At 53.8% G+C, this 27,405-nt stretch overlaps 1 protein-coding gene across 1 annotated transcript in view; it reads left to right on the top strand.

The window, feature by feature from the left end:
• Ephb2 (EPH receptor B2) overlaps positions 1-27,405 on the top strand; it is a 123,593-nt gene that overhangs the window by 75,943 nt on the left and 20,245 nt on the right. Inside the window, exons 3-6 of the mRNA XM_059255214.1 lie at positions 4,150-4,305; positions 5,872-6,207; positions 18,749-18,873; positions 27,199-27,361. Of these exons, the coding sequence (XP_059111197.1) occupies positions 4,150-4,305; positions 5,872-6,207; positions 18,749-18,873; positions 27,199-27,361 (780 nt within the window). The remainder of the gene's footprint in view (positions 1-4,149; positions 4,306-5,871; positions 6,208-18,748; positions 18,874-27,198; positions 27,362-27,405) is intronic.

Here is a 27,405-nt window from a genome sequence, read left to right as displayed (position 1 = left end):
AGAAGCCTAGAAGTGAAACCCGCTTGTGGAGCCACAGGCCTGGAGCCCTGTGGAGGCTGGGGTGGTAGGAAGTAGCCAGGAGACACGTGGAGCTGACTCCTTGGGCCTCATCTATTCTGAGTTAAACAGCATTTAGCCACTGAGCTGCTGTCCAGCATTGACTGGAGGTCTGGCAGGGACAAAGGTTGGACAGGGAGGCCCCTGGGCAGTGGGCACCAGGCACTGTTCAGGTTCAGATGCTTGTTCTGCACTCAGGCCTCAGCTTCCAGAGCCCCTGCATGTGAAAACCAAGGGTTAGGGCTCGGGAGCCAGCCCAGACCTCTCTTGGGGACCAGGGGAGAAGTGGGAATATGAGTCTCAAGAGCCTTGTCTGTCTACTTCTCTCTGGGCCTCAGTTTCCCCAAATGCCAACAGAAGCCTTGAGCTACTGTTCTTCCCACTGCTCTGTTCATCCATCTCGGCGACTGGCGAGGCCTCCTGGGTAAACAGCCCAGCCAGGCACATGGATTCATAAGAAAGCCATGAAGGCAGGTACTCAGGGAGACTTCCTGGAGTAGGTACCATGGGCTCAGGGACCAAGGGAGGGCAGTCCAGGTGGCAAAGAGCACCACATGTGAGGGAGTGTGGAGGGACACAGGGTGGGCATCAAGGCAGGAGAGACGGGCAGAAAGAAGCATGAAGATAGCATGAAGTCTACGGGACCCTGAAGATCTTGGCTCCCTGAGGTGGTACTTGGGACAGCATCTGCACAGGGACGCATTTAGCACATGCCTCGGAATCCACCTGCTCAGAGGGGCCCATCCAGGGGTTTTAGTGCACTCACGGGGCCATGCAAATGCCGCCACATCAATTTCAGGATATTCTCATCGCCCCCAAAGTAAGCCTGTTACCCATTAGCAGTTGTTTCCCATTCTCCCCTATCCCCTGCCCTTGGCAGCCACACATCGACTTCCTGTCTCTTCAGATGCGACTCTCCTGTGCTTATTTCCTATAAATGGAATCGTACTTTTGTGACTGGCATCTTTGAGAGAGCACAATGTTTTCAAGGTTCCCCGGCGGGAGCCCGTACCCGGGCTTCGTTCCTTTTAGCAGCCGAATAATATTCCATTGTGTGCCGCTGCTTCTCTTTCAGTCACATGGAACGACTTGTATTTTAGAGAGCTGGCTGAGGAGGTTGGGCAGGAGGAGGCCAGATGGTCCTGCGAGGCCAAGGAGTGGGTGGGAAGAACTTTCTAGATGCCTGCAGGGGTGGGAGCTGGCCAAGAAGAGGCAGGCGTGGGACCCTGCTGTGGAGGGAAGACCTGGTAATTGAGTGGCTGCAGGGGGTGGGAGGGGAGGGGGTGCAGCCAGGGAAGGGGGTGCTTCTGGTCACTGGGTGGAGAGTGAAGCGACCTCCCAGGCTGAAGAGGAGCAGGTCTGAGGAAGGTTCGGGGACTGAGAGTGGTTGGTGGGGAGGTGACTGGGGAACCGGCTAGGGTCAGGCTGGCCTGGGACACAGTAGCCCAGCACAGCAGCTGGGAAGGTGGTCCAGATGGAAGGGCTGGCATGGCACAGAGGGGAGAGAGCAGCCACCTGCCAAGCAGCCGGGAACTGGCCAGCAGATGGAGCAGGCACTGAGCACTGTACACGCTCCGATGAGAGCCAGGAGGAGTCCAAGCTTGGGGCCAAATCCTCTGGTATCTTTAGATAGTTCTAGACCCTCCCACAAGCCCCCGTGTTCCCCTGTGCAGAGAAGGACACAGACTCGGAGAGGCTAGCCCTGGGCTGGTGCCAGTCTGTAGCAGGTATGGCTGCACACCCCAGGATCCCTGGGCCATGCCTAGATGGTAGCCCTATTTTAGTCCACAGCAGTGAGGACTGGTGAATGAGAAGGTGTCGAGTCCACAAAGCCAGAGCTGCAGGGGTACCCAGACGGTGCCCAGAATAGCAATTGTTGATCTACCCATTCTCCACCAACACGTGGGGACTGTGGATGAAAAAGGAAGTCACTCTGGGAGGGAACAGAGGAGGCCTCTGCAGCCAGACAGCCTGGGCCTGACCCCAGCTCTGCTGCCAAAGCCCCATCCTGGGAACAGTGCCTTCCCGTCTCATGCTTCAGTTCCCCTGCCTGGATGCGAGAGAGGCAGGGTGACTGTCAGCTCAGCCTCAGTAAGCTTCCCGAGATGGGAATGGCCAGATTCTTAGGACAGAGCTAACTCTTCAGGGGACTCAGAACTGCTGCTGTATGCATGTTGGTACCATGGGACCCTTCTTGGTGCTGTCACTTAAACCTGGCTGTTTGTGACGAAGTCCCGTCTAACCCCGTGTGCTCCCATAGAGCCAGGGTGGCCACCGATGAGCTCGGTTACCATCTTTGCAAACCTCTATCCTAGAAGCAAGCAGGAGAGGCGGGCCTGAGAGGGGCTGTGTTCCAGTGTCTGTAGGAGTTACACTGAGCTTGGTACTGAGCACAACCCCTTCCCCACCCTGTACCAGGTGCTCTATTCCCTGTACCTTCACAGGCACATGGTGTGGCAGGAAATCTTTTCACCAGTAAGGACACTTCAGCTCAAAGAGGTCAATTCACTCATCCACGGCCACTCAGCAGCTCGATTTTGAACGAGGTCATTGTGTCTATGCCAAGATTGCTCCAGCCCCTTTGTACAGAAGTGAACCAGCAGAGTGTTCTCCGAGGCACTGAGTGCTGTTGCCCTGTTTCGTGGACACACCTAAGCTGGTTCAGTCACTGGTCATGCTGCACACCCAGGTGGATATGGGATTCGCCAGGCAGCCTGCTTCCTAAACCGTGCTCACTGCCATCCCAACTTCTTAGTCTCTAAAGTTCTCTTTCCACTGAAGCAGGAAGCATTTATACAGCACTTACTGAATACTCACTCATAGGCTAGGCAGAGGTCAAGCAACGGTCATTAAGGTGTGGCTTTGGTTCTGGGGCAGCTAAGAAGATGGCCAGGAAACCCTGTACATGGGTCATTATGGCAGGAGGGTAAAGCCTTGGAATTCAGGTTTTGTTTCAAGCCCCAGGAAAGGCGGGATCTCTGACCTGGAGGCTCAGCTGGCGGCAGATGAATCGCTAAGACTTAGGACTTGAAAAGTGCAATACCCAGGGCTAGAAAGAGGAATTAGGACAATTTATGTTGGCTGTCTCTATACAAGAAATGGATGTTCAGAGAGGTGCAGTCACTTGCTAAAATGTCACACAGCACCCAGGCATGGAATAGATGTCTTCCAGATGAGGACCCCTGGCCTGTAGGCGAACTAGCAGCATTTCATCCCAGGGAGTTTTTCCTCTGAAGTTCTTTCTCATTCACCCGCTCACTTAGAGACTGAGAGAGACAGAGCCCAGCCAGCAACCTTTGGATTCCCTTCCCAGGACAGCAGGAATGGGTGGGTGGATTTGAACCCACCCTCACCCCCATGGCTGCCAGCACTAGAACCTAACCCATGCATGCCCTGGCTGAAAGACTGCTTGCTCATCAACAGCAGGAGACTACACCACTTTGGCATGAGTGTGGACATTTGCCCCTTCAGGCTGAACCTGGTACCACAAACCCCTTTTGTTTCAACACGTTGATCAAACTCTACATAACGCCTAGCCTGGCACGGGCTTGTATCGGGCATCATATGTGCATGTACAGAATGCTCACCTTAGGACGATACTTTTACAAATACAGAACCTGCATCATAGAGTGGTTAAACTTCTCACCTAGAGCAACACAAGGGACTCAGACTCAGGTCTCTGTGACTCCAACGGTATCCTCAGCGTGTACCAAGTCACACACAATGCTGTCTGAATGCCCAGGACTCCGTCTGTAACAAAATCATGTCTAAGATCTAGAGCCCTATTACCTAGTTACGGGCTAGTTAGCAGCTAACCAGGTTAAGAATGTAGACTCTGCCAAGCCCCTCCAGGCTGAGGTGGGCCAGGACAGTGAGGGGAGATTGCTGAGGGTGCTGAATCCACAGGCAACTTCAGAGACAACAGGTTTCCTCTGGAAACCCTGGGCCAGAGCCAGACCGACAAGCTGGACCTGAGACCCCAGAACTTCAGGAGCCCGGACCCCAGGATCACGGCAGGGGTCCCTCCTCATGCCACATCCTCTGTCCGTCTCACCTGGCCTCTTTGGTGACCCTCCCTGTGTTCTCTCCCAGGTTGTCCATCAGGAACCTTCAAGGCCAACCAGGGGGATGAGGCCTGCACCCACTGTCCCATCAACAGCCGGACCACCTCCGAGGGCGCCACCAACTGTGTATGCCGCAATGGTTACTACAGGGCTGACCTGGACCCCTTAGACATGCCTTGTACAAGTACGTTCTCTCCCACCCCACCCCCTCCCCAGTCCACTCACAGGAAGGCTCAGAGCAGCAGCCGAGTGCCTGGCAACGGGAACGGAAAGCCGGTCTGGGTTGGCACTACACGTTGGCATCTGGCCTCCACCCCCTTCCCCTCGGTCACGTGGAGGATAAAGTCAAGGTCTTGATTCACAGGAGGTTAGGAGGAGGCTTGGCAGAAGAGTCAGCTGACACCTTCAACAGAGGCTGCAGCTGCAGCCCGAACCTCAGGTCAAAGGTCAGAGTTCTCTTGGAACACGGCAGTGTTCTGTCCCCTGCATCAGCCAGGGGTGACAGTCACAGAGCTGACCCCAGTGGCTTAGACCGCACAGACCTGTTCTCTCATGTGAAAGGGACTTGAAGGGCTCAGAAAGGTGACTTCATGATGGCCTCTGGGGCATCTGGCTTTTCCCCCTAAGGTCGTTTCTAGCGTGGCTGCTGAAGCTCCAGGAGTCTCACACACACACACACACACACGCACACGCACACGCACACGCACACGCACACGCACGTGCGTGTGTGCAGCAGCAGAAAGGAGAAAAAGACTCGACGTAGCCGTCTGTCTCCGTTTTAAGACACAACTCTAGGGAGGCTGGGGAGATGGCTCAGTGGGTAAGGGCACTTGCTCTGCAAGCATGAGGATCTGAGTTCAAATCCCTTGCACCCATGTAAAAGGCAGGCACTCGGGGTGGACAATGGCTGATCCCAGGATCTAGCTGGCCAGGCAGCCTAGTGGAATAGTGAGCTTCCAGTTCAGTGGGAGACCCTGCCTCAAAGCAAGGCGGAGAATGGCAGAGGAAGGAACATATTTGATGCTCTTGCTCCGACCTCCACATGGGCACACACGTCCATGTACTCATATGCATGCAACGCATATACAGTCACATGCACACTCACAGTCACATGCATACACACATACACATACTTACATGTCTGCACACATACACTCATATGCATGCACACATCCACACACTCACGTGCATGCACACATCCACACACATAAGATACACTACTCAACAACTTCTGCCCTTGGTCAGTGGCCGGTATGCAGTCACAAAGGCTGGGAAGTGTAATCTTTCAGATACACAAATTACCACCTGCAGTAAACAGTTATAAAGGGAAAGCCAGCAAGAGGGCTCCATGAGTGAAGGGGCTTGCCCTGAAAGCATGATGACCTGAATTCAATCAGCAGAACTCACAGAGAGGTGTGAGTAGAAGCAACTCCACAAAGTTGTCCTCTGACCTCTACTCACTGAAGCACATACGCAACACACAGGAAGGAAGAGAGGATGGGAAGGAGAGAAGGTGATAGCCTGTAGGTATCAAACATGAAACACTATCTCCAGGAGCAAATACTAAAGAGGCTGGAGCCTGGAGGAAAGCAGATACTGATTCTCAGCAGGATAACATATTCTAGCAGCCTCTTGGGGTCAATGGAAAGACTTGGAGGAAGCCTTTTACGGGGCCAGGGCTGGGGGAGGCAGTGGGCATGGATGGAGACAGTACCCACCACCTCCACTGACCCTCCTGTCCCCTCCTTAGCCATCCCCTCTGCGCCTCAGGCTGTGATCTCTAGCGTCAACGAGACGTCCCTCATGCTGGAGTGGACCCCACCCCGAGACTCAGGGGGCCGTGAGGATCTTGTCTACAACATCATCTGCAAGAGCTGCGGCTCCGGCCGGGGCGCCTGCACCCGCTGTGGGGACAACGTGCAGTATGCGCCCCGCCAGCTGGGCCTGACCGAGCCACGCATCTACATCAGTGACCTGCTGGCACACACGCAGTACACCTTCGAGATCCAGGCTGTAAATGGTGTCACTGACCAGAGCCCCTTCTCACCCCAGTTCGCCTCTGTGAACATCACCACCAACCAAGCAGGTGAGCCCCATGGGCACAAGGGGAGGGGACTGTCACCCTGTGCTATGCAGTGCCCCGCCGGTCTTAAGGAGATAACTGAGGCAGTTTCTCTTCAGAGACTATTCATGCGCTAAGATGGTAGTGTCTGTCCGTCATCCTAGCACTGAGGAGGCTGAAGCAGGAGGATTGTGAATTTGAGGCTAGCCTGTGCTACATAGCAAGATCCTGTCTCCAGAAATCACCAGCTAGGGCGGGGGTGTAGCTCAGTGGTAGAGCACTTGCCTAGTATGTGTAGGACATAGATTTGATTCCTGACACTTTAAAAAAAAAAAAAAAGTTTCGCCTGTGGTTCAACACTCCCAAGGGGACAAAGTGACCCTCTGCATTGGGGTGTATAATAGTGGCTGCCTTTTGTGGTGCATGTGTTACAAGAAGACCTGGCATGTGGTGGATTAAGGAATGCAAGAATGTTTCCCTCTCGAAGAAGAGGTGAGTGATGCAGACCGTGGGTGTCTGATCCACGGGACTCTCGAGGATCTGAATGTCTCCCTGCTCAGCCCAAGCTGAGTCAGGAGAGAGAGAGGAGCCCCAGAGCATGGTGATGCGATCCAGATAGGTGGGAGGGCCTGGGCTTGGTTGGGTGGGCCTCATGTGTTTACTGAAAGTGAGATGTCATCTCTGCAGCCTCTGAGGGACTTCCAGCAGTCTCCATTGGTGTTTCCTAAGGCACACCTAGCCCCCTCGAGCCTAACCCCAGGACAGCTTTGCTCCTAGAAGTGGCTCTCCCAGAATTCCTCTTTGACATAGTCTTTGTGGCTCTATGATACTCTTCCACGGTCCACCCTGCTTCCCTTCAGGTGAAAAGGTGCCAAGCAACACAGTCCTAGCAACAGCCCCTGATCCCCCTTCAGCCCCCCCCCCAACTAAAAGTCTAAGTGGTGCTTCCCAGGAACACCCCACACTGTGGGCTCCATGGAACAACCAAGGTGATTATGGCACCGGGGAGTAGGCAGTGTGTGTCCCTGGTGTATTCACTCAGCAACTTTTGCTGAATAATGACTTCTTCCCCTCAGAGCTACAGGCTACAGGGGAGAAGGAAGCCACTCCTCCCTCAGCTTACCTTTCATGGGAAATCACAGGGACCCTGGAGGCAGAGGTTCAGGGCAGGCCAGGAAGGCTTCCTGGAGGAGGTGGGCTGTTACAACTATAGTTTGCAGAATTAAGGGAATCCAGGACAGAGATGGAGGGGACCTCAAGGAAGAAAGGGGACCCACTGCATCCCTAGGCACCCTGATGACAGTCGCAGAGGTCAGGTCTCAAGCCAGGAGGAATGACGAGACAAGGGGACTCCAGTGCTGGGGTATGACTGTGGGTCTGATGTTCTGTGTCTGAACATGTGGCCCTGCCATTTCATGTGTTTTGATAACTATGTTTTAAAGATATATGCCTGGAGTTCTGTAACTTATTTGTGTGTGCTTTCGTGAGCATGTGTATGTCCAGCCCTGGGGGATGGAAAAGACCTATATTTGACTATAAATGTGGCTCTACTGTCTGTTTTTGTGTCTGAAAAGGAATATAGCTTCTCATGGGACTGTGAGATGTAACTGGCTGAAGGTGTGAGGGGTGTATTAGTCAGCTACTGAGATAGTAATGCTAAGTAACAAATGTACCCCCAAATCCAGTTGTTTAGAACAGTGAACTGCTATAAGAACATAGAGCTACCCTTAGATTGAAGTCCAGAGGGGCAAGACACCTTACAGAACCTCAGAAGATACCCAACAGCCCATGGCGCTCAGTGGTGAGTCTCTCCATCTGGAGAAAACTCAGCTGGAGCCCTGGCAACAGCAATGGGAAGGAGCAATGCTTTTCCACTGGGAGAAGGCAGAAAGGAAGTTTCTAGAGCTCTTCTGGGGCTCTGGGGGCCTCCCCAGCACCTACTGGGTGCCCAGGGTAAGGGGAGAGCTGTTGCTGAGAGTCTCGGTGCTTAGCTGCAAAGAGTGGGGCCTGGGCTGCTGAGAAGGGTCTCTCCTGTCTAAAACTGGACATGCTCAGAGAAGGGGGTGCGGGGGAGGACATGCAGGGGAGGCGTTTCTGGAAGGAGGGGCTGGGGGAGCCCTCAGGATTAAAAAACAAAGGAGGGCCTAGGGAAATGACTTGGTAGGTAAAGTGCTAACTGTGTAGGCACAAGGACCTGAGTCCAGTCTCCAGAACTGACATAAAAACTAAGTGCAATGGTACAAGCTTCTAATCCCAGTGCTAGGGAGGCAGAGACAGGAGGATCCCCTGAGTCCACTGGACAGCAAGTCCAGACCAATGAGAGACCTGTCTCAGGTGAACAGTACCTGACGAATGACCCAAGGTTAACTTCTGGCCTCCAAACATGCACTCACAGGAAGGCACACATATACAGGAGGACCTGGTTTTCCATCCTAGCTTTGGCATTTATTTGCATATGTCCTTAGTGTAATGGTCAGCTATGACTGCAGTGATGCTGTGTAACAAAACCACCTCAAGGCTTAGTAGACAAGAGTAGCATCTGTGTTCTCTCTCACTTGGGACCCTGTGGATCACTGACTCCCCTTGTGGGGCCTACTGTGCTGAGCAGGCATCCATGGTGTAGGCTCTCTCTCTCTCCAGTCTCTTCTGTGACTCAGCACCCTCCTCAGGCTCATCTCTCTCCAGGTGAAGGGTGGGCGTGTGGCAGGAGCCACACGGCATACTTCAGCAGTCACAGCAAGTCCACGGCCAAGGCCAGCACCAAGGGGGTGGGAGGTGTGTTTGCCTTCAGAGAGTGGGCCCTGCTGTTCCTGGGCAAAAACCAGAGACTCAGCCTTCTGTTGCACCCATGAAGTCACTTCATCACTTGGGTCTCAGTTTCCCCCACTAAACTGTGCACTGTCAGGACCAGACAGGAGATTTTCAGAACACAGCCTCCTGGTCTGCATCCAGGCCTCCTGAGGGAGAACCTGGGAGTGGCATCTGATGTTTATTGTGGGACTCAACTCTGAGAAACTTGAGTCCAACTGAGCCCAAGTCCCTTTGAGCCCTGGGCCTTACTCCCTTTCCCACTTTTCTCCATTCCAAGCGCTCTGAAAAGCCCCTCATCTCACAGCCCAGTCAGGAGCTGGGCAGCCACATAGAGCCTTCCCTCATACGTTACCAGTGAGTAAGCTAAGGTACAGAGATGGTGTGTGTGTGTGTGTGTGTGTGCAATCACAAGCAGTCCCACCACTAAGCGGCTCAGCTCTTGATTTAAGCCTAGGACCACTGGGACTGCTGGGACCTCTGGGACCCCTGGCCTCTGAGTCCAGCCCGGAGCAAACAGTTCTACCTGTAAGGACGTCCACCGTAGGTACAAGGTAGAACGTAGATACGTAGCCTGTATCACAGCGGTCTGGAATGAGACCCAGGAATGCCCACCAGTACAGACTACTGTTTTCTCAGGGAAGAGGCTTTCTGCAGGAAGCATTTGAGCTGGGCTAGGAAGACTGGAGGGATGGGATGGGCAGAGAGCAAAGTGTCTCTAGGGAGAAAAGTTCAGGAGGTAGTGGACAGAGGGTTCCCCTGTTCCTTCTAAACATGAGGTTCTCCTGCCGCAGGGCCTTTGCACTTGTGGCTCTGGCCTGCCTTCAGACCTGAGCTCAACTCTCTGATGGTCTTGACTCAGACACCTCTTCCCAGCCCAGTGCCAGGGCTTCGCATTCCTGCAGCTAAAATTGAGTTTTATGTCTCTGATCACTATGCGTCTGTCTGTCTGTCTGCCTCACCATTACCGGCCACGTGCAGTGGTCTGCTTTTTCTCACAGAGGCTGTCCCAGCACCCAGAAGGGGACAAGCCTCAGGGAACAGTCCAGAAGCATTCAGATGGTTCAGGGAAGCATGCAAGGATGGGATAGGGTGTGTGTGTGTGTGCAAGGGGATGGGATAGGGGTGTGTGTGTGTGTGTGTGTGTGTGTGTGTGTGTGTGTGCAAGGGGATGGGATAGGGAGTGTGTGTGTGTGTAAGGGGATGGGATAGGGAGTGTGTGTGTGCAAGGGGATGGGATAGGGAGTGTGTGTGTGCAAGGGGATGGGATAGGGTGTGTGTGCAAGGGGATGGGATGGGTGTGTGTGTGCAAGGGGATGGGATAGGGAGTGTGTGTGTGCAAGGGGATGGGATAGGGTGTTTGTGCAAGGGGATGGGATGAGGGAGTGTGTGCAAGGGGATGGGATAAAGGGGGTGTTATGCAAAGGGATGGGATAGGGTGTGTATGTGCAAGGGGATGGGATGGGGGAGTGTGTGCAAGGGGATGGGATAAGGGGGTGTGTATGCAAGGGGATGGGATAGGGTGTGTGTGCAAGGGGATGGGATAGGGTGTGTGTGTGCAAGAGGATGGGATGGGGTGTGTGTGCAAGGGGATGGGATGGGGGAGTGTGTGCAAGGGGATGGGATAGGGTGTGTGTGTGCAAGAGGATGGGATAGGGTGTGTGTGCAAGGGGATGGGATGGGGGAGTGTGTGCAAGGGGATGGGATAGGGTGTTTGTGCAAGGGGATGGGATGAGGGAGTGTGTGCAAGGGGATGGGATAAAGGGGGTGTTATGCAAGGGGATGGGATAGGGTGTGTATGTGCAAGGGGATGGGATGGGGGAGTGTGTGAAAGGGGATGGGATAAGGGGGGTGTGTATGCAAGGGGATGGGATAGGGTGTGTGTGTGCAAGGGGATGGGATGGGGGAGTGCGTGCAAGGGGATGGGATAGGGTGTGTGTGTGCAAGGGGATGGGATTGGGTGTGTGTGTGCAAGGGGATGGGATGGGGGGTGTGCAAGGGGATGGGATGGGTATGTGTGTGCAAGGGGATGGGATGGGGTGTGCAAGGGGATGGGGTGGGGTGTGTGTGTGCAAGGGGATAGGATGGGGGTATGTGTGTGCAAGGGGATGGGATAGGGGGGTATGTTGTGCAAGGGGATGGGATTGGGGGTGTGTGTGCAAGGAGATGGGATTGGGGTGTGTGTGCAGGGGACAGGTGGTTGGCAACGCTGGAGACTGCAGAGAAATACGGCAGGAACCTCAGTTCCAGACCGATGCATTAGGTGGTGGGTTTGGACAGACCCTAAAATTCAGTTTATAAATACCTAGTTCACTGCCTTAAAAGGAAAAAGCCTTTCATTTGGGCAAGCACTGGGCTGCACTCACTGTCCCCTGGCACTCACCTTCTGACTTTATAAAGCCGTCACGTGCCTCCGCCCACTCTCTGCCTCTGTGGAGTGCCTTCTGCCCAGTCACGAGTGGCACTCGGGGACTGAGGAGGGAGGCTGGGCTGGGTTTCCAGGGCTTGCACTAGAAGAAATGCCAAGCCACATGCCCAGGCCCACCATCTAGGAATGAAAGACCCCAGGACTGGGCCCAGCTGTCAGAGCCCTTGGCCTCTGCCACATGGCTATCCTGCCCCTTCACACAAGAACACACACGAGCAGAGAAACCAGAGGACGAGGAAGGCAGCTTCTTGAAGAGGTGGCATGTATGTGGACATCCAAATGACAAGCTGTCCCCAGCCGATAGCATTGGCCTAGCCAGTAAGTTCACATCTGCTCACTCTTCCCCATGGGCTTCCTTCCTTACGGGGCTAAGGTGCGGAGTTCAGCTGCTGTCCCCAGTGCCACCCAGGATGCATGACATCGGCAGGTACTCAAAACCCGGAGGTCCCTTGCATCAGCATGATGCCCAGTGAACTTGTTTAGCTCATGAGGATGCTCGGCGGGCCCTCAATCCTGAGTCTCACAGAGCCACAAGGCCCTTTGGTAGTTTGACAGGTGGGAGCTGTTCACTGAGTTAAGAATTTGCCCACAGCCGTCATGGCAGGAGGCAGCGGGATCATCATGGCCAGGGCTGGCAGGGCATCTGCAGACATGAGGCAGGTGAGTCCCTTGGATGTCCCTCCTGTGTCCAGGGAGGTGACTGCAGCTTTCACGGTCACAAGTGCTGGACAACAGACTGATCTATTAGAGACGTGCCCTGTCCCCCCAGCCTAGCTGGTCACATGGGAGAAAGGACAGCAACTTTGTGTTTTCTGAGCTGAGGTCCCATCTGTAAGGAAGACCTCACTTCTCTGGCCTCAGTTCCCTTGCCTGCAAAATGGCTTTTGCCGTGGCAAATAGAGGGATAAGCAATAGTGTGGCACCATGCCAGATCACCACAGGCTTAGCAAGTTCCAGTTGCACACAGTAGGACCTCAACAGTTTTGAGGCTATGCAGATCTCTGCAGCTAAGCAGGGACATGCGCCTTGCTGCTGGGGCTGTGGGATCTGAGTTTTTCTCTTTATTTTTGCACCAAACCCAGGACCTCATAAATGCCATGTTTGCACTCTACCACTGAGCTATATACCTTTTCCCTTTTTATTTTGAAGTGGGGTCTCACTAAATTGCCCAGGCTGGACTTCAACTCACTCTGTACCTCCAGGTAGACCTTGAATTTGAGATCCCCCTGCCTCAGCTTCCTGAGTAGTTAGGGTTATAGCCCCTGGAGCACCAGGCCCGGCTTCTGGCCTTTGTCTATTGAGACAGTGTTCTGGTTCTTTCAGGCATGGCCCAGTTTCCTTCAGCTATGAGCCACCCTGAGCCACTGACGCCCCTTCAAGTCCTTGCCTAGAACCTCTGATAGCTCTCAGTCACCCACAGGGTGCCTAGTTTTTCAGCCTCACACATTTTGGGGCATCCCACTGGGAAAGCCCCACTCTTTTAAGTTGGGTCTCAATGTGGGTAATACAGGAAAATCTCCCATCTTAAGGGCCTTCTTGACACATGAGGGACCACATTCCCCAGGGTAGAGGTGTAGACATCTTTTGGGGTCATGGGCCTGTTCATCACAGCAGGTAACCAGGGTCATATTGAAATACCCCACATCACAGGGGCCCCAGCTCATCTCATGCACATCTTTTGCTGTACAGAGGGAAACTGAGGCCCAGAGAGATTCCTAAGTGGCTTCTCAGGATCCCACAAGGGTCCTTAGCATAGCAGGTCCCCAGGATCCTGCCCAGGTCAGTGTCCATGATACCATGCCACGTGGCTCCCTCGCCGAAAGACTTTGAACTCTCAAAGCCCTTCTCATCCCCGAATTCCTCTGATCCTCATGCCCTGCTGGGTCTGGGCACACAATGCCTTCTGCTCTGGAACTGATATGAACTTGTCTTCACCCTCTTCTCTCCCTGGGAGGCTGAGAGGATCAGAGAGCTCCAGGCAGGGGCCTGGGGGAAGAGGAGAGAGAGGAGAGAGAGGGCGAGGGAGACCGCATCCTGTGCTCTGATCCTTCAGAGCTGGGAAGGCGTTGCTGACTGAAGGTGCCATTGAAGATGGGTTCACTGCATGATACAGGAGGGACATAGGACAGGCCGGACGATAAAGCTGGTGAGAGAAGAGAAGCCACATGCAGTGAGTTTGCGAGTCTCTGGGCAGCCCATGACAGCCTTGGTCCTGATGGAGGCGTGCTTGTGTTAGCTGTCCATCTGTTCCAGGGCTCCCTGTCTGGCAGTGAGAGCTCTTGGTTGGTCTGCAGTGGCTCCAGCTGCTGTGCGTTGCTAAGCACAGTTTCTCAACCTGTGGGTCGCAACCCCTTTGAGGTTGCCTAGGACCATCGGAAAAGATAGATATTTACAATATGATTCATAACAGTAGCAAAATTACAGTTATGAAGTAACAATGAAATGACTTTAGGGTTGCGGGGGGTCACCACAATATGAACTGTGTTAAAGGGTCACAGAATTAGGAAGGTTGAGAACCTCTGCTCTAGCTGATTGTCTTGGGTACAGACCCCTGACAGACACAGGGAACCGAGACAGCAGCCAGGTAGATGCACACAGGGGGCCTTTGAAGTCATGTTGGCCTGTATCCCGTTGGCCAAAGGACATCACTCAGCCAGTCCCAGAACCAGCGAGAGGAAACCTGAAAAGGGACAGACAAAGGGTAGAGTCATGAGTGATACAACCAGTCCGCATGGTGGCTTGGCCAGAGTGGAGGTGTCCTTTCTCTGATTTGTAAAGAATACTGGAAAATAGGAAATATGGAGTCATCAGAGGCCCAGACTCCTCAACACATCTTCTTATCCTCATGGGCCAAACTAGCTGCAGTCTCTCCAGCCATCACATCCATGTCCCAGACACTAAGATAATGTGAATTAGAAGGAGACTCCTTTCCTTGTGAAGTGACTTCCTTCAGGCTTTATGTAATAGTTCAGCTTGTATCTCCTGGCAAGCTGAACTATTACACATGGTCATTCAAGCTAGTAGAGAGGTTGAGGAAATGTAGTCTTTTAATTGGGCACAGTGTACTTAGCTAAGAACTCGAATTTTGTTCATGTCAGAAAGTATGAGTGAGTATTGGGAAGGCAGCAGGAAGTGCTAAGGGAAAGGAGCCTGGGTGGAGGGGGGGATGATTTGCCTAAGCCTTCCCTCCCTCCCTCCCTCCCTCCTTCCTTCCCTCCCCACCCCTCTCTTCCTTCCTTCCTTCCTTCTTTCCTTCCTTCCTTCCTTCCTTCCTTCCTTCCTTCCTTCCTTCCTTCCTGACTCCTACTAATAAATATTGTTGAAACACCTACTCTGAGCCACACACTGTTCCAGGGTAAAGGATTGAATGTGTCTCAGAGAAGAGAGACAGTCAGGCATGGTGTCCCTGAACAGGTGACATCTGAGTGGAGACCTGAATGGAGAGGAGGACCACTGACCTCTGGAAGGCAGAAGGGAAGAGGTTTCCAGGCAGAAAAGCAGGAGCCAAGACCCAGATGAGAAGGACCTCAGTATATTTGAGACCATAGAGGGACAGAGTGGATGGTGCCTGGGAAAGAGGAGATGGTGAAGAGGGGGGGTGCCAGACAAGGCCTCCGTGACAGGGTGGGATATCTGTGGGGCCATCCATGGGAGCAAGGGCAGTAGATGGTTCTGGAGTGGGGCCTTGGACCGCCCAGTGTGTGGCTGCCTCTCCCCGGGGTGCCTTAGCTCACTGGTTCTTCTTACCTGGTCATGAATTCCTTCACCCTCAGCACTTTGAGATACTGAGTCACAGGAAGTGAGGTGTGGTGTGACCACCTAGCCCTGGCCAGTCAGCGTTCCTGCCTCCTTCTGTGACTTACACTGGCATCTAGGACTAAAAGCTGGCCCCCCATTTAGTCTGTGGGGACCACCTTGTAGTAAGTATCTCCTCATCCACCCTCAGAAATCCCTCATCAGCTCCATCATGCCTCAGGGAAGAAACATAACTCACAGGGAGAATTCAGCTGGCCTAAGCCCCTGTCAGGGATGCCTTTCCCCACTCTCCGCAGGTCTTAGAGGCCAGCAGGCCCCCTGGCCACCTGCTGCAGGGGAGCAGGCTGGGCGGCCTCCCCCACCCCCTCAAACCACAGGCCTCTTCTGTGTTCTGCCCCCTGGGGCTTCATCTCCTGGCAAGGGTCACAGGGCACCGCTGACCCCAAAGCCTGTTGGCGTGCCCGGCTGATAATTGAAAATACCAGAATTCCCTGATGTCCAACTTCCAGGGTAACCTGACCCAGGGTGGGCGCGGCAGCAGGAGGGGCCCGGACAGCTTCCAGCCTGTCCTTTTCCCACTGCTAATCCCTGGATTCCGAGAGAGGGGCCAGCCCCCACCCAGCCTGCCTTGATCATCTTCCGGGCAGATGCCGCCTCCTCACCATGCCTGGGTCATGCGGCTTAGGGGCTCAGAGCCCAGAATCTGCCTGAAACCCAAGCCTGCCGCGGCCCAGACCCCTCAAGCCCGTGGGACCCACTGTTGGGGGGAGCCGGGGGGGCGGATTGGCTTCGAGACGACAGTCTGGAACAAGGGGTGTCCTCACAAGCCCTTTGTAGGCTTCCCTGGTCTGCCTGTGTTGCTCAGACAACTGTGGTGTATCCGTACCGTGGAATACATACTATCCTGGCTTTATTTCTGTTGGTGTAACAAATGACCAAGACAAAAGGCAACTTAGGGGCCCTTTAAAAAGGTTGCTGCAGGGAGAAGTTGGTTGGCCCCGAGGTTTGGATCTGGCCTCCATTGCTTGCATAGCCTTGGACAGGCTTCTTCATCCCTCCTGACTTCATTTCCTAATCTGATGAGTGGTTATAATAATGTCCAACTCTGCCGGGCGGTGGTGGCGCACGCCTTTAATCCCAGCACTCGCGAGGCAGAGCCAGGCGGATCTCTGTGAGTTCGAGGCCAGCCTGGGCTACCAAGTGAGTTCCAGGAAAAGGCACAAAGCTACACAGAGAAACCCTGTCTCGAAAAACCAAAAATAATAATAATAATGTCCAACTCACAGATGGCCTGTGTGTTAACTGAGTTAGCCGATGAAAAGTGACCATGTGGGGGTCAGTAACCAGGGCCTCCTCTGGGTAGGCATCGTAGGTTCCCAGGGTCCTCAAGAAAGTGAGCTGAGTGGGTAAAGAGCAGGCAGTCACCTACTCCAGTCCTTCTGTCATACCCCAGGACTTTCAGGACAAGGACAGACTCCGAAGGCTGGGCCCACTTGCCTCAGCAGCATGGTCCCACCCCCCTCAAGAGGCCACTCAGTGGCTCAGAGCTAAAGGGACTGTGGGGGAGAGCCCAGCCTGGGCATAGTCTGTGAGAGGTGACCTGATGAGTGGACCACATGCCCCACCAGGGCTCAGCTGCTATGGACCCGCCTCCTGCTGTGTGACCTTGGACCAATCACTCCCCCTCTCTGAGCATGCTCTGTCTCCTAGGAATATCAGCTTCACCTGGTAGTGGCTTAGGAGTCCGGGTTCCCAGGCACCCTGCACCTGAAGCTTGCAGGGTCAGCAGCTGGGGGTGGGTAGGCAATGTGAGGTCTGTCCAGGTCTCCCCGTTAGACTGGCACCAGCTGAAAAGAGAGGCAAGCACACAGGACACATTCTGCCACTTTGCCTGGCAGTTGGGAGTGGACTTGGAGATTCCAGAAGCAGCAGCGGGGCCTCCCTGGCTCCGGTCTGGGTTCTCTGGTTCCTCTTTATAAAGCCTAGTGTGGTGCTGACCTAGGGCATGGGGGGCAGGGGCGCTCACTGGGTGGAAAGAAGCACCTTTCTCCCGTGAGTCCGTGTGGCTCTGATTGGCAGGTGAAGGGGCTTCACTTCGGAGGGATCCTAGCGCTGGCAGAAGTATTTCCTCTCCACCTGCCCGGCCTTCACACACACACACACACACACATACACACACACACACACACCTCCCATACTTACAGTGACCCAGCTGCAGAAGACAGGGGTGTGGAAGCTGAGGCTCCCTCCCAGAGGTGAAAGACCCTGCCCAGGCCTCAGGTCAGTGAGTGGTGGGGGAGCAGAACAGGAGTCCCATACTCCAGACTCAGCCACACCGGCCTCTAGGCCGAGGGCTTTGGGGGAACAGGCAGAGTGTTGGAGCTTACAGACCACGAATCCAACAGCCTGGCCAGAGTACAGAGGCCAGTCTGGCCCAGAGAGGTTGACAGTTCACCTAAGGCCACACAGCCAGTTTGTAGAGGACATAGGGGACAGTCTGGGGGAGATGAGGCAGAATGGGAATAGCTAAGTCAGTTCCAATGTCAGAGGCCCCTGAGCTCCCCAAGGACTAAGCCAGGCTGGTGCCCAGTTCAGCCAAAGCCCTGGGAAGCAAGGTGGGAACTGGGAAAAGAAGGGTTGGCATCAGTGTCCGGGTATCTCTTGTTTGTCTAGGATGGGAAATCTGCCCATCACAGACCTGTTCAGGAGCCCGGAAAGAGGCTAGGAGGCACTCCATCCTGTGAGTCCTCAGGCCCCGTGGGACCACGAACCCTAGGTCCAGGGCGTACTGTGGAACCCAGGCTTGGATGGGCCCCTCTAGGAAGAGCAGGGCTCTGGAGACCTCCCACCCTGGTCCCTGCCACTGTGTACCACCTTCCACAGGGCCACTGGGACACACCACACGTTTTCCCGGGCGGAAGAGGCAAAAACCATACTAGAGTGTTAAGGACGAAAGGGTCAGAGAATATGGCAACCTTGCTTGACGTCTGAGGCTCTTGAGGCCTCAGTTTCCACACATACTAAAGGAAGAAATGGGACTAAGTAATTTGTGATGGTCCTTCCAGCATTGAGCACAGCCCACTTCTCGTCCCATCTTAACCCCCCTTGCTGAGAACACAGGTCGCCGCTGGGCCGGGGCTGGTAGATGGACTGTTTGATGGACGTGGTTGAGGTAAAGTTCCTGTGGCACACACCTGACTGGTTCAACGTGTATGGCACAATGGCAGTTAGTGTGTTTACTGTACCTCATCTAGTCCCAGAACACTGTCACCAGCCCTGAGAGAAACCCCAGCCTCCACCTCGGTCCAGCACTCCCTATTGGTCCTTTCTCTGGTCCCTGACCCCCACCACCCTGCTTTCTGCTCTTGTTCTCATTGGTCTCACGGTTCCCTATCTACCCAGGCCCTGCTCAGGTGAGTGAGTGTAGCCGGAAGGTTTCTCCTAAATAGGTGACAGCCACAGCTGCCTCTCTAGGGGCGGTGCTCCGGGGCATGGCTCAAACAGCCACCCACGACAGGTAAGCTGCATCTCCTCATGCCTGTTTTGACCTCTGACCTCTGGCCTCTCTTACAGCCCCGTCGGCTGTGTCCATCATGCATCAGGTGAGCCGCACTGTGGACAGCATCACCCTGTCGTGGTCCCAGCCAGACCAGCCTAACGGTGTGATCCTGGACTATGAACTACAGTATTATGAGAAGGTAGCCGTGTCCCCCCCGCCCCGCCCCGGCCCCAACTCCCCAAGAGTCCCTCTCCCGGTCTCAGCCTGGTGTCCACTCTCCCGCCAGCCGCAGGGTCGGGCTGCCTGGCTCTCCATTGGCTCTGCTGTCCCTACTGTGAGGTCGTGGGCAGGTGCTCTGTGAGTCTCACTGCTCTGGTCCAGGGGACCAGCTAGCTGTCTGAATGACATGCCACCCTCAGTCCGGTTGCCTTCGAGACCTCTTTGGACTTGACCTCCAGAGGCCTGAGGTGGTGATGAACTGTTTAAAAACAAAAAGCTTAGTGTTAGTAACTAGTCTTCACCTACTAAAAGCGTCTGTGTGGGGTGTACCCACAGAGACCACAGGGCCTCTGGGAAAGATGGGCTTCTATTCAGACGAAGGTGTCGGTGACTGATAGGAAGTCCACCGCTGAGGTGAGCCCACAGTGAGCTGACGGTAGACAAGAGGGTTCTTCCTAAAGGCTGAGAGAAGAAAGCTGCGCTTCCTTTGAGCCACTCTGAGTCTGCTGTGGCCTGTCTCCACCTAGGCACCTTGGACTGCATGGGGGGACTTCTCCCTGGCCTGTTAGAACAGCTCCCACTCCTGATTCAGGGCCCTGTGGCTGGAAGCCACGCATGTACGACGACTCATCCAGAACCCATTTGAATCCTCAGGCAGCGGTCCTTTCCCTCTGGGCTTCCATTTCCACATGGGTGGATTGGAGAGGAGTCTGCCACTCCACAGGGACCCTGAGGAGAAAGAGAGGAGGCAGGAACCAACACCAGGCATGTCCCTGCTCTGCGTCCTGCAGGGTGGGCTAGTACTTCAGGGCAGTACCACCCGGGACCAGAGAACAGGGGGTCCACACGGTGCAGGTCTGAAAGAGTGGATGTAACAGTTGGCCTCCCACACAGGTAAACACCAGAGGCCCTGTAACCTGCTTCTTTGGTAACCCCTCTTCCTTGTACCCAGAGAGACCACAAGGGCCCCGGGGAAAGGAGACACAGGGTTTCTGTTCAGACGGAAGGTGTCAATGACTGATAGGAAGTCCTTCATTGGGGGTGAGCCCACAGTGATCAGGAAATGGATGGGGAGTCATGCCGCTAAGCTCCGAGAAGGCAGCTGGAGACAGGGGCAGCTAGGCCTGCTGGAGCCCACTTTCTGAGGCCCCAGCCAGCCCTCGCACTCCGTCAGCTTCTGGGGCAGCTGAGCTCTGCCTGTCACACACTAACGCAGCCTCCCATTTAAGTGCTCCTAATCCCTGCCTTCTTTGCATGTCCTGGGGTCCAGCTTTTGACTTCTGCATCAATCTTCTCTCCCTGGTCTCTCATATCTGCCTGTCAGCATCTTTGGGGGGTACCACAAAAACACTGCCATCGCTACCATCAGCGGACATCTTCCCACAGACTCGGCCTCTTCTCTGGGAAGCCCGAATGCTGGCAGCGGGGGCCCGGTCTCCCTAGGGTGTGAATGATGAATGGGAGCATTGTGTGGATGAAGCAGAGAGTGAGGGACGGAGCTTGTGAATGAAACAAGAACCAGTCACTTCCTGCTCCCACCACCCTAGCCAGCCCCAGTTCATCCTCCGGTGTCTCAGCACAAACGTCTTTGGCCTTCTCCAGGAAGCCTTCCCATACTGCCAAGGCCAGGGCCAATGTTTCACCTTCTCTTCAGCCCCTTCTGACAGCACTGAGCTGCCCAGTGAACTCATCCAGGGCAAGACTTTAGCTCTGCTATGTCCCAGTGACGGGTACACAGTAGGCGCTCCATAGGTGCTCATTGGATGTGTCGGGGAAGGGGCCACTGAGGGGCCTGAGTGTCTCTACTGAGAAAAGCAGCCCTGCCTCTCACTGGGTCCTGAAGGACTTTGAAGGGGCTGCCAGCCTGCGAGCTTGTTCAGGAAGCCTTGCCTTGCAAGGGCCGGAGTCTCTGCTCCCTCCTGCAAGGGCAGCTTAGCAATTGAAAAAAAAAAAAATTTAAGGAAAGAAAAAGTGAGAAAAAAAAAAAAACTAATTAAGAAGCTTTGTGATTAAATGAAGCTGAAAGTGTTTTCCCCGAAGATTGGAGCGGAAATGAGGAATCCCTGTGCAGTCCTGACGGCGACCCATTTCCTACCGCAACGGGCGAGGCTGGGAGCCTGGCAGAGGCGTGGGCTGGGTGCCACCGCTCTGCTTTCTCAGGGGCTAGGTGGCTCCACAGCAGCCGAGTGGCTCACTTCTCATAGTCCTCTCTGTGCACAGGGCACACCATGCCATCACCACAGTCACCCTCAGGCACTGAGGGGAGGAGAAACTGAGGCACAGAGGCACACTGACCTGTCAGCACTCCATACTGAGTGGCAGAGTAAGGACCTGGCCTCCATCTCTCTTTCTCCGTCTCCCTGGTGCTCCTGCCTCCCAGCTTTCTCCCAAGGTCACTTCTGAGGTGACTTCTGATGTATAGATGGGACCAGGTCCCCTTCTGTTAGCCCCTCTGCTCAGAGCCTGGGATGTACGTGCCGTCAAAGGACAGCCACTGGGCCATTTGACTTCACCAGCTGACTCTGGCTGCAGAGGACTCCGCCATCTGGGAAGAACAAAGGCTGAGACACTGATAGTCACGTGGGGTATTTGCTGCAGAAGGACCAACAAAGGTCTCGGGGTGGGAGGGTACCTAAGAATGGTCCACAGCCGTGGCATGGGTGAGGGGAGGCCTGCATCCCGGACATTTGAGCTGAGGTTTGAAAGCTGAGAGAAGTTCACAGAGGGATGTGTGATGAAGGCAGTTATTCAGGCAGCAGGCGCGGCAGGCTCAAAGGCCCTGGGGCAGAGCTGAGCAGCTGCATCAGGAGAACAGAGAAAAGATCTCAAATCTCAACAAGAACAACACGGCAAGAGAGAGGGCACACCACAGGAGAGCATTTGGAAGGGGAGGCTGGCTGGGATGTGTCCTGCCTTCCAGGCCTGGTGGGTCTGGATTTGATTTAGAGTGTGATAGAAGGTTCTGGAATGCTGGGATCTGACTCCGGTTGCATTAAAGATCTATCCATCCACTGGAAAATAGAATAGACTGGGGGAGGGGGACCCAGACATGCTTGGGACACCAAGTGAGAAACAGTGGCCGCTTGAGTTGGGAGAAGGGTGGCAGCAGAGTTGGTGAGAGGTGACAGGTTGAGACATTTGGATGCCCAGGACCCCAGGGACATGACAGGATAGCTCTGGGGTTGGTGCTGGTTCTGGGGGCAGGAGATTTGCAGGTATAGGCATGGCACTTGCCAAGGAGGCTTAGGGATACCCTGAAGCATGTGCCAAGGGTCAGTGGAAGCTGAGGGTGCAGCCTGGGATCATTCAGGACCCAAGAAGAGGGAGGAGTAAGTCACGGTGGTGTCGGGGAAGCAAGATCAACTTCTGCTCTGATGTCTGGCCTTCTGGCATCCCCTGGGAAGGGCAGCCAGGTTGCAATAGTGAGATGTATACATGGCAAGCCGTGGCTGGCTCTTACCTAGCATCTAGGATCTGCCCTGTGCCCACAATTTATTCCTCTCTGGAATGTTCCAGAACTTTCTAGTATGAACACTGGGCCTCCCCCACTAGAGGGCCACTTCCACCTTCCCTAGTCCTCTCTTTTGTCTCCAGGGAGGCCCTTTAGGAACGACAGTGGATCTCAGTGGTTTGTCCTTTCCCCGAATCTGCTGGGACCTGCTGCCTTCCCTGTGCCTGAACTGACAGCCATTGCCTGAGGCTGCAGGGTAAATGGGCAGCAGGCTCACTGCAGACCGGCCATTTCCATCCATCCAGTGTCCCTGGGGAGGTGGCCTCCTTTAGCAGCTCCCCAGAGCCCATGGGTTCGTGTTCTCCACAGCTGGAAGCAGAGTCACTGGGCGATGCAGGGGCCCTGACAGCTGTGTCAATGACAATTCCACAGACATGTCCAGTCAGTAGCTAAGAAAGGCAAGAGTTCCAGACAGGGAACAAGCTCCGGGGATGGGGTGAACTGTGGAGGTCCAGCTGTGTTTGGCGAAACTGGAACAGGATCTGTCCAGAGAAGTCTGAGCACCCACTCACCTCGGCCTTCCTTTACCTATTTTGAGACAGTGCGGACTACTCTCTAACGGTGTTGATGACAGTGACCGTGAGAGCTGGCATTTATGGAGTTACTGTGCATAGTACCTGTATCTGTATGCTAAAAGCTCTAGCCATATTCTCTGGGATCTCCACAGTCATGTGGAGGTAACCCACTACTGTTACCTTCCTTTTAGATGAGAAGGCCAAGGTTGCAGAAGATGAGAAGGTCAAGGCTGCAAACCAGCTGTGGTGATGCATGCCTGTAAGCCCAACACTCTGGAGGTAGAGGCAGGGGGATCGGGAGTTCAAGATCACGTTCTCAGTTACATAGTGAGGCCAGCGAGTCTGTCTCAACAAAATGAAAAGGAGGGAGAGATAGAAAGAGCGAGGGAGGGAGGAGGCAAGCAGCCAAGCAGGCTGTCTGGGGCCTGGTTCTGTCTAGTGGCCCTGGTAGACTTACTTCCCTGCATTTCTCCCATCACCTGGTGATACCCAGCCAACGGTACTCCAGAGACAAGGCTGGATCAATACAGTCTGTCTGGCAGCTCCATGAACCATGTGCTGTCTGATCAAATTCTAGGGGTTTGGCATTTATTGCTCCATTTTCTGGATTGGCACACCAAGCCTCAGGGAAGCGAAGGGTCCATCCTGAGTACACAATGCAACTAAGTGGAAGAGAAACTTGGTATTTAAAATAGCATCTGGTCCCATCTCCATCCTGCGCCTGACTTTAGGAAAGCAATCTGCTTGGATTGGTTCCTCACTCTCCCGGGGCACCTGTGACACCAGGATTACCTCTCTTGTCCTCATATCATCAGGAATTCAAACCCTAAAGTGGCACCCACCCAGAATGTGGACTCCAACCTTTATGCTGGAGCAGAAATCATGTTGCGCAGCGGCACCTACTGGTCAGTCTTGGAATTGCGCCGTATGTGGACCACGCATGTCAGTAAGGAGCATTTAGAGATGAATTGTGTGGCCCTTGCCCTGGGGAAACCCACATCCTCAGAGAAGATAGTCACATGCATTAGAACGACAGAAGAGGTTTTGCACCCACTACCCCTGGCTGAAACATCCAAAAGGTCCCCATCAGAGTTAGCATATGTGCTGAGCCCTGAATAATGAGCAGGGAGCTGCTGGATGGAGGAGGACAGAACACTTGAGGCCAGGGAACCTGGCCAAGAGCCTAGTGTCCAAGGAAGTGGGGGGGTCACCTGATACAGCCCAGTCGGAGGTGTGTGTCTTGGTGGTAGAACACTCCCCTAAGGCTCTGGGCCCCATCTACAGAAATAAATAAAATATGGGGCCCAAGATTAAATTTTAATGAATGCACCAAATAGAGCATAGAATATAGTTAGTTATATTATAAAATTGGGCCTGGAGAGACTGTTCATTGGTGAAGTGCTTGTCATGTCAGCATGAGGACCTGAGTTCAATCCCCAGCACCCATGTTAAAAAAAGAGAGAGAGAGACAAAACAAAAAACAGGCATAGCAGAGCACACATCTAATTCATGCACTGGGATGGTGGAGACAGGTGGATCCCTGGGGCTTGCTGGCCAGCCAGCCTAGCCTAATTTGTCAGGCCAGCGAGAGACCCAGTCTCAAAAATCATGATAGTTAACAACTGAAAAAAGACACTCTTGTTGACCTCTAAGCTCCATATTCAAGAGCTATGCATACATACAAATACATTTTTTTTTTGAAACAGGGTTTCTCTGTGTAGTTTTGGTGCCTGTCCTGGATCTCACTTTGTAGACCAGGCTGGCCTGGAACTCACAGAGATCAGCCTGCCTCTACCTTCCGAGTGCTGGGATTAAAGGCATGTGCCACCACCACCTGGCTCAAATACAAATTTTTAAATATATAATATATATTATATTAATATAATATATATTAATAAATTAATATTAAAATATTATTTATCGATTGGGGCTAGGGCTGCAGCTCGATGGGTAAAGAGCTTGCCTACTGTGCCCAAATCCCCAGGGTTCCACCCCCAACACCACATAAACTGGACACAGTAGTACATGTCTATAATCCCAGAATTTAGGAGGTGGAGGCAGGAGGATTATCTGTTCAGGGTCATCCTTGGCTACATAGCAAGTTCCAGGCTATCCTGGGCTACATGAAACTCTATCTCCAAAACAAAGTAAAATAGAAGTTATTTGTTCATCTAAGCAACCTGTTTGTATGTGCCAGTAAGTAGTTGGGGGTGTCTGGGGAACAGTGGGCACATATTGGGAGAGACTGGGAGATGTGGGTCATGTGGACCTGTGATCCTGGGTGGAGTTAGCTTCCACGATGCTGAACAAATCCCAGTCTTGATGCAGGAGAATAAAATGCAGCTCTGTTGACAATGCAGGGGATGAGGTAGAAATCCCCTCCCTCTGGCAACCCAGTGGATGTTCTGGGGCTCCAAGACGAGATACACACAGCTGGGGGACCCAGGAGGCTCCCTGAAAGAGAGCATAGATGTTGTGGCCCAGGAAAAGCAGCTTCCTGTCGGGCCTCCCAAGAACCTGGCTCCCTGGCATGGGACACAGCAGGAGACACTCCCAGGCCTGTCCCCTCTAGCCTTGTATCCCAGGGTCTTCTCTACCCCTTGCACCTGCTGCTCTTCCTGCCAGAAGACCCTTCTTTGCCTGTGTGGCTCCTGTGTATTCTTTAAGGTCGGTCCAGAGCCCTCCATTCTCCAGGGAGCTTTCTCTGACCTTACTGTGGATCCCCACTGAGGCCAGGTCTCTCCTCTCAGATTTCTCTGCTTCCCTTGCACTGTGAGAACTTCATATCCAGCAATTTTCCCTCTTAGGCAGCTCTTATGATCCCAGCAGCAGAGCAGTGTCTGAATCCGGGAAGCAGGTTCACTTCAGTGCTGGGGATAACGTTGTTCTCTCACTGTCTCGGGATGCACTTGGGACTCTGTGCACCTGACACACATACGTGATCAACATGTGTGACTGGGTGTCTTTGTGTTGGAAAAGGACCCAGAGCTGTCCATCAGCTTCCCCTTCTTTGAGAGGTGGAACCCCCACACAGCTGTTCTGGTTGGAGCTCTGAGGCTGGGGCTTACACCTCAGCCTCCTGTGGGACCCTAGTGCTCAGCCAAGGCCCAGTATGAGGAAGATGCTCAGGGAAGGTTTGCCGAGTAGCTGGCAGATGTGTGAGCGTGCACCACTTGAGTCTAGGCCCTGTCCCATCTGTAGTCCCACTGCTCAGCTGGGTCTTTGTCCTGTTCTCCTCAGGTTGCCTGGGGCAACACCTAGAAAGTCAGAATGGTGATCTGCATCTCTTAAAGATGGAAACACTATGTCCCATATACCCAAAGTCCTGGGCACTAGAAGTGGCTCCATGTGGAGCCCAGTTTTGAGCCTCTAACCAATATGTGTGGACTTGAATGTCACTGTCCTTCTCCAAGCCTTGGTTCTCACCTCCCCCTAGGGTGCTGAGACCAAGCAGGTGATCTGCAAAACTCATCAAGGCACAGGATGGAGGTGTAGGGGGTGTGGCTAAAATGCAAAGAGCCCACGTAAAACTGAGCATCATGGTGCACACCCATAAACTCAACACTTGGGAGGTCGAAGTAGGAAGATCAAAGTCAGTCATCCTCTACTACATAGCAAGTTCAAAGCTAGCCTGGGCTACATGAGACCCTGTTTCAAAACAAACAGACAAAGGCCCATGGCAGAGCCAGGTATAGAAATGATGAAATGGGTCTCCATACTGCAGTTTTCAAGAACTTGGTCTAGTCCTAAGAATGTGTGCACAGTGGTCACTCAACATATGTGTATTCGTCAGCTCTTGCTGAGATAATGCCGTAAAACAAGCAATCCCACAAACATCATGGCATACAACAAGAGGTAGCTACTTGCTCATAGATTTGAGTCAGTGAGTTAAATGGCTGTCTTTCAGCCAAGAGTTGGGTCAAGGTCTCCACACATTTTTTGTTCAGGAACCAGCTGCAATTCCCTAGTTCTGGAACCTGGTTCAAGTCCCTCTCCTGGCAGATGGTGGAAGCATAGAAGCCTAGCCAGATCATCAGGCACATGTGGAGTCTGCACCATGCCCATTCTCATGCCTACTAGAGTGTTCCAGTGGCCAAAGCAGGTCACCTATCCAGATCCAAGACAGAAGGATGCTATGCTTGCTTCCATGGGAAGCCCTCTTGAGTGACTCGGCACAGGCGTGATTGGGTAACCTGGCACTGGAAAGGGCTTGCCCCAAGGAGCAGCAGCAGGCGGCAGGCTCCTGCTCTCTGTAACCATCTTCTCTGTTCCCCAGCAGGAGCTCAGTGAGTACAACGCCACAGCCATAAAAAGCCCCACCAACACGGTCACCGTGCAGGGCCTCAAAGCCGGCGCCATCTATGTCTTCCAGGTGCGGGCACGCACCGTTGCAGGCTATGGGCGCTACAGTGGCAAGATGTACTTCCAAACCATGACAGAAGGTAAGTGGAGAGCGCCAAGTACCAGCCCCACCAGCCACTGAGCA

The sequence above is a fragment of the Peromyscus eremicus genome, chromosome 2, assembly GCF_949786415.1.
Source record: "Peromyscus eremicus chromosome 2, PerEre_H2_v1, whole genome shotgun sequence".
Classification (NCBI taxonomy): Eukaryota; Metazoa; Chordata; class Mammalia; order Rodentia; family Cricetidae; genus Peromyscus; species Peromyscus eremicus.
The sequence above is the reverse complement of the archived record's forward strand: the minus strand, read 5'-3'. Positions and strand labels throughout refer to the sequence as shown.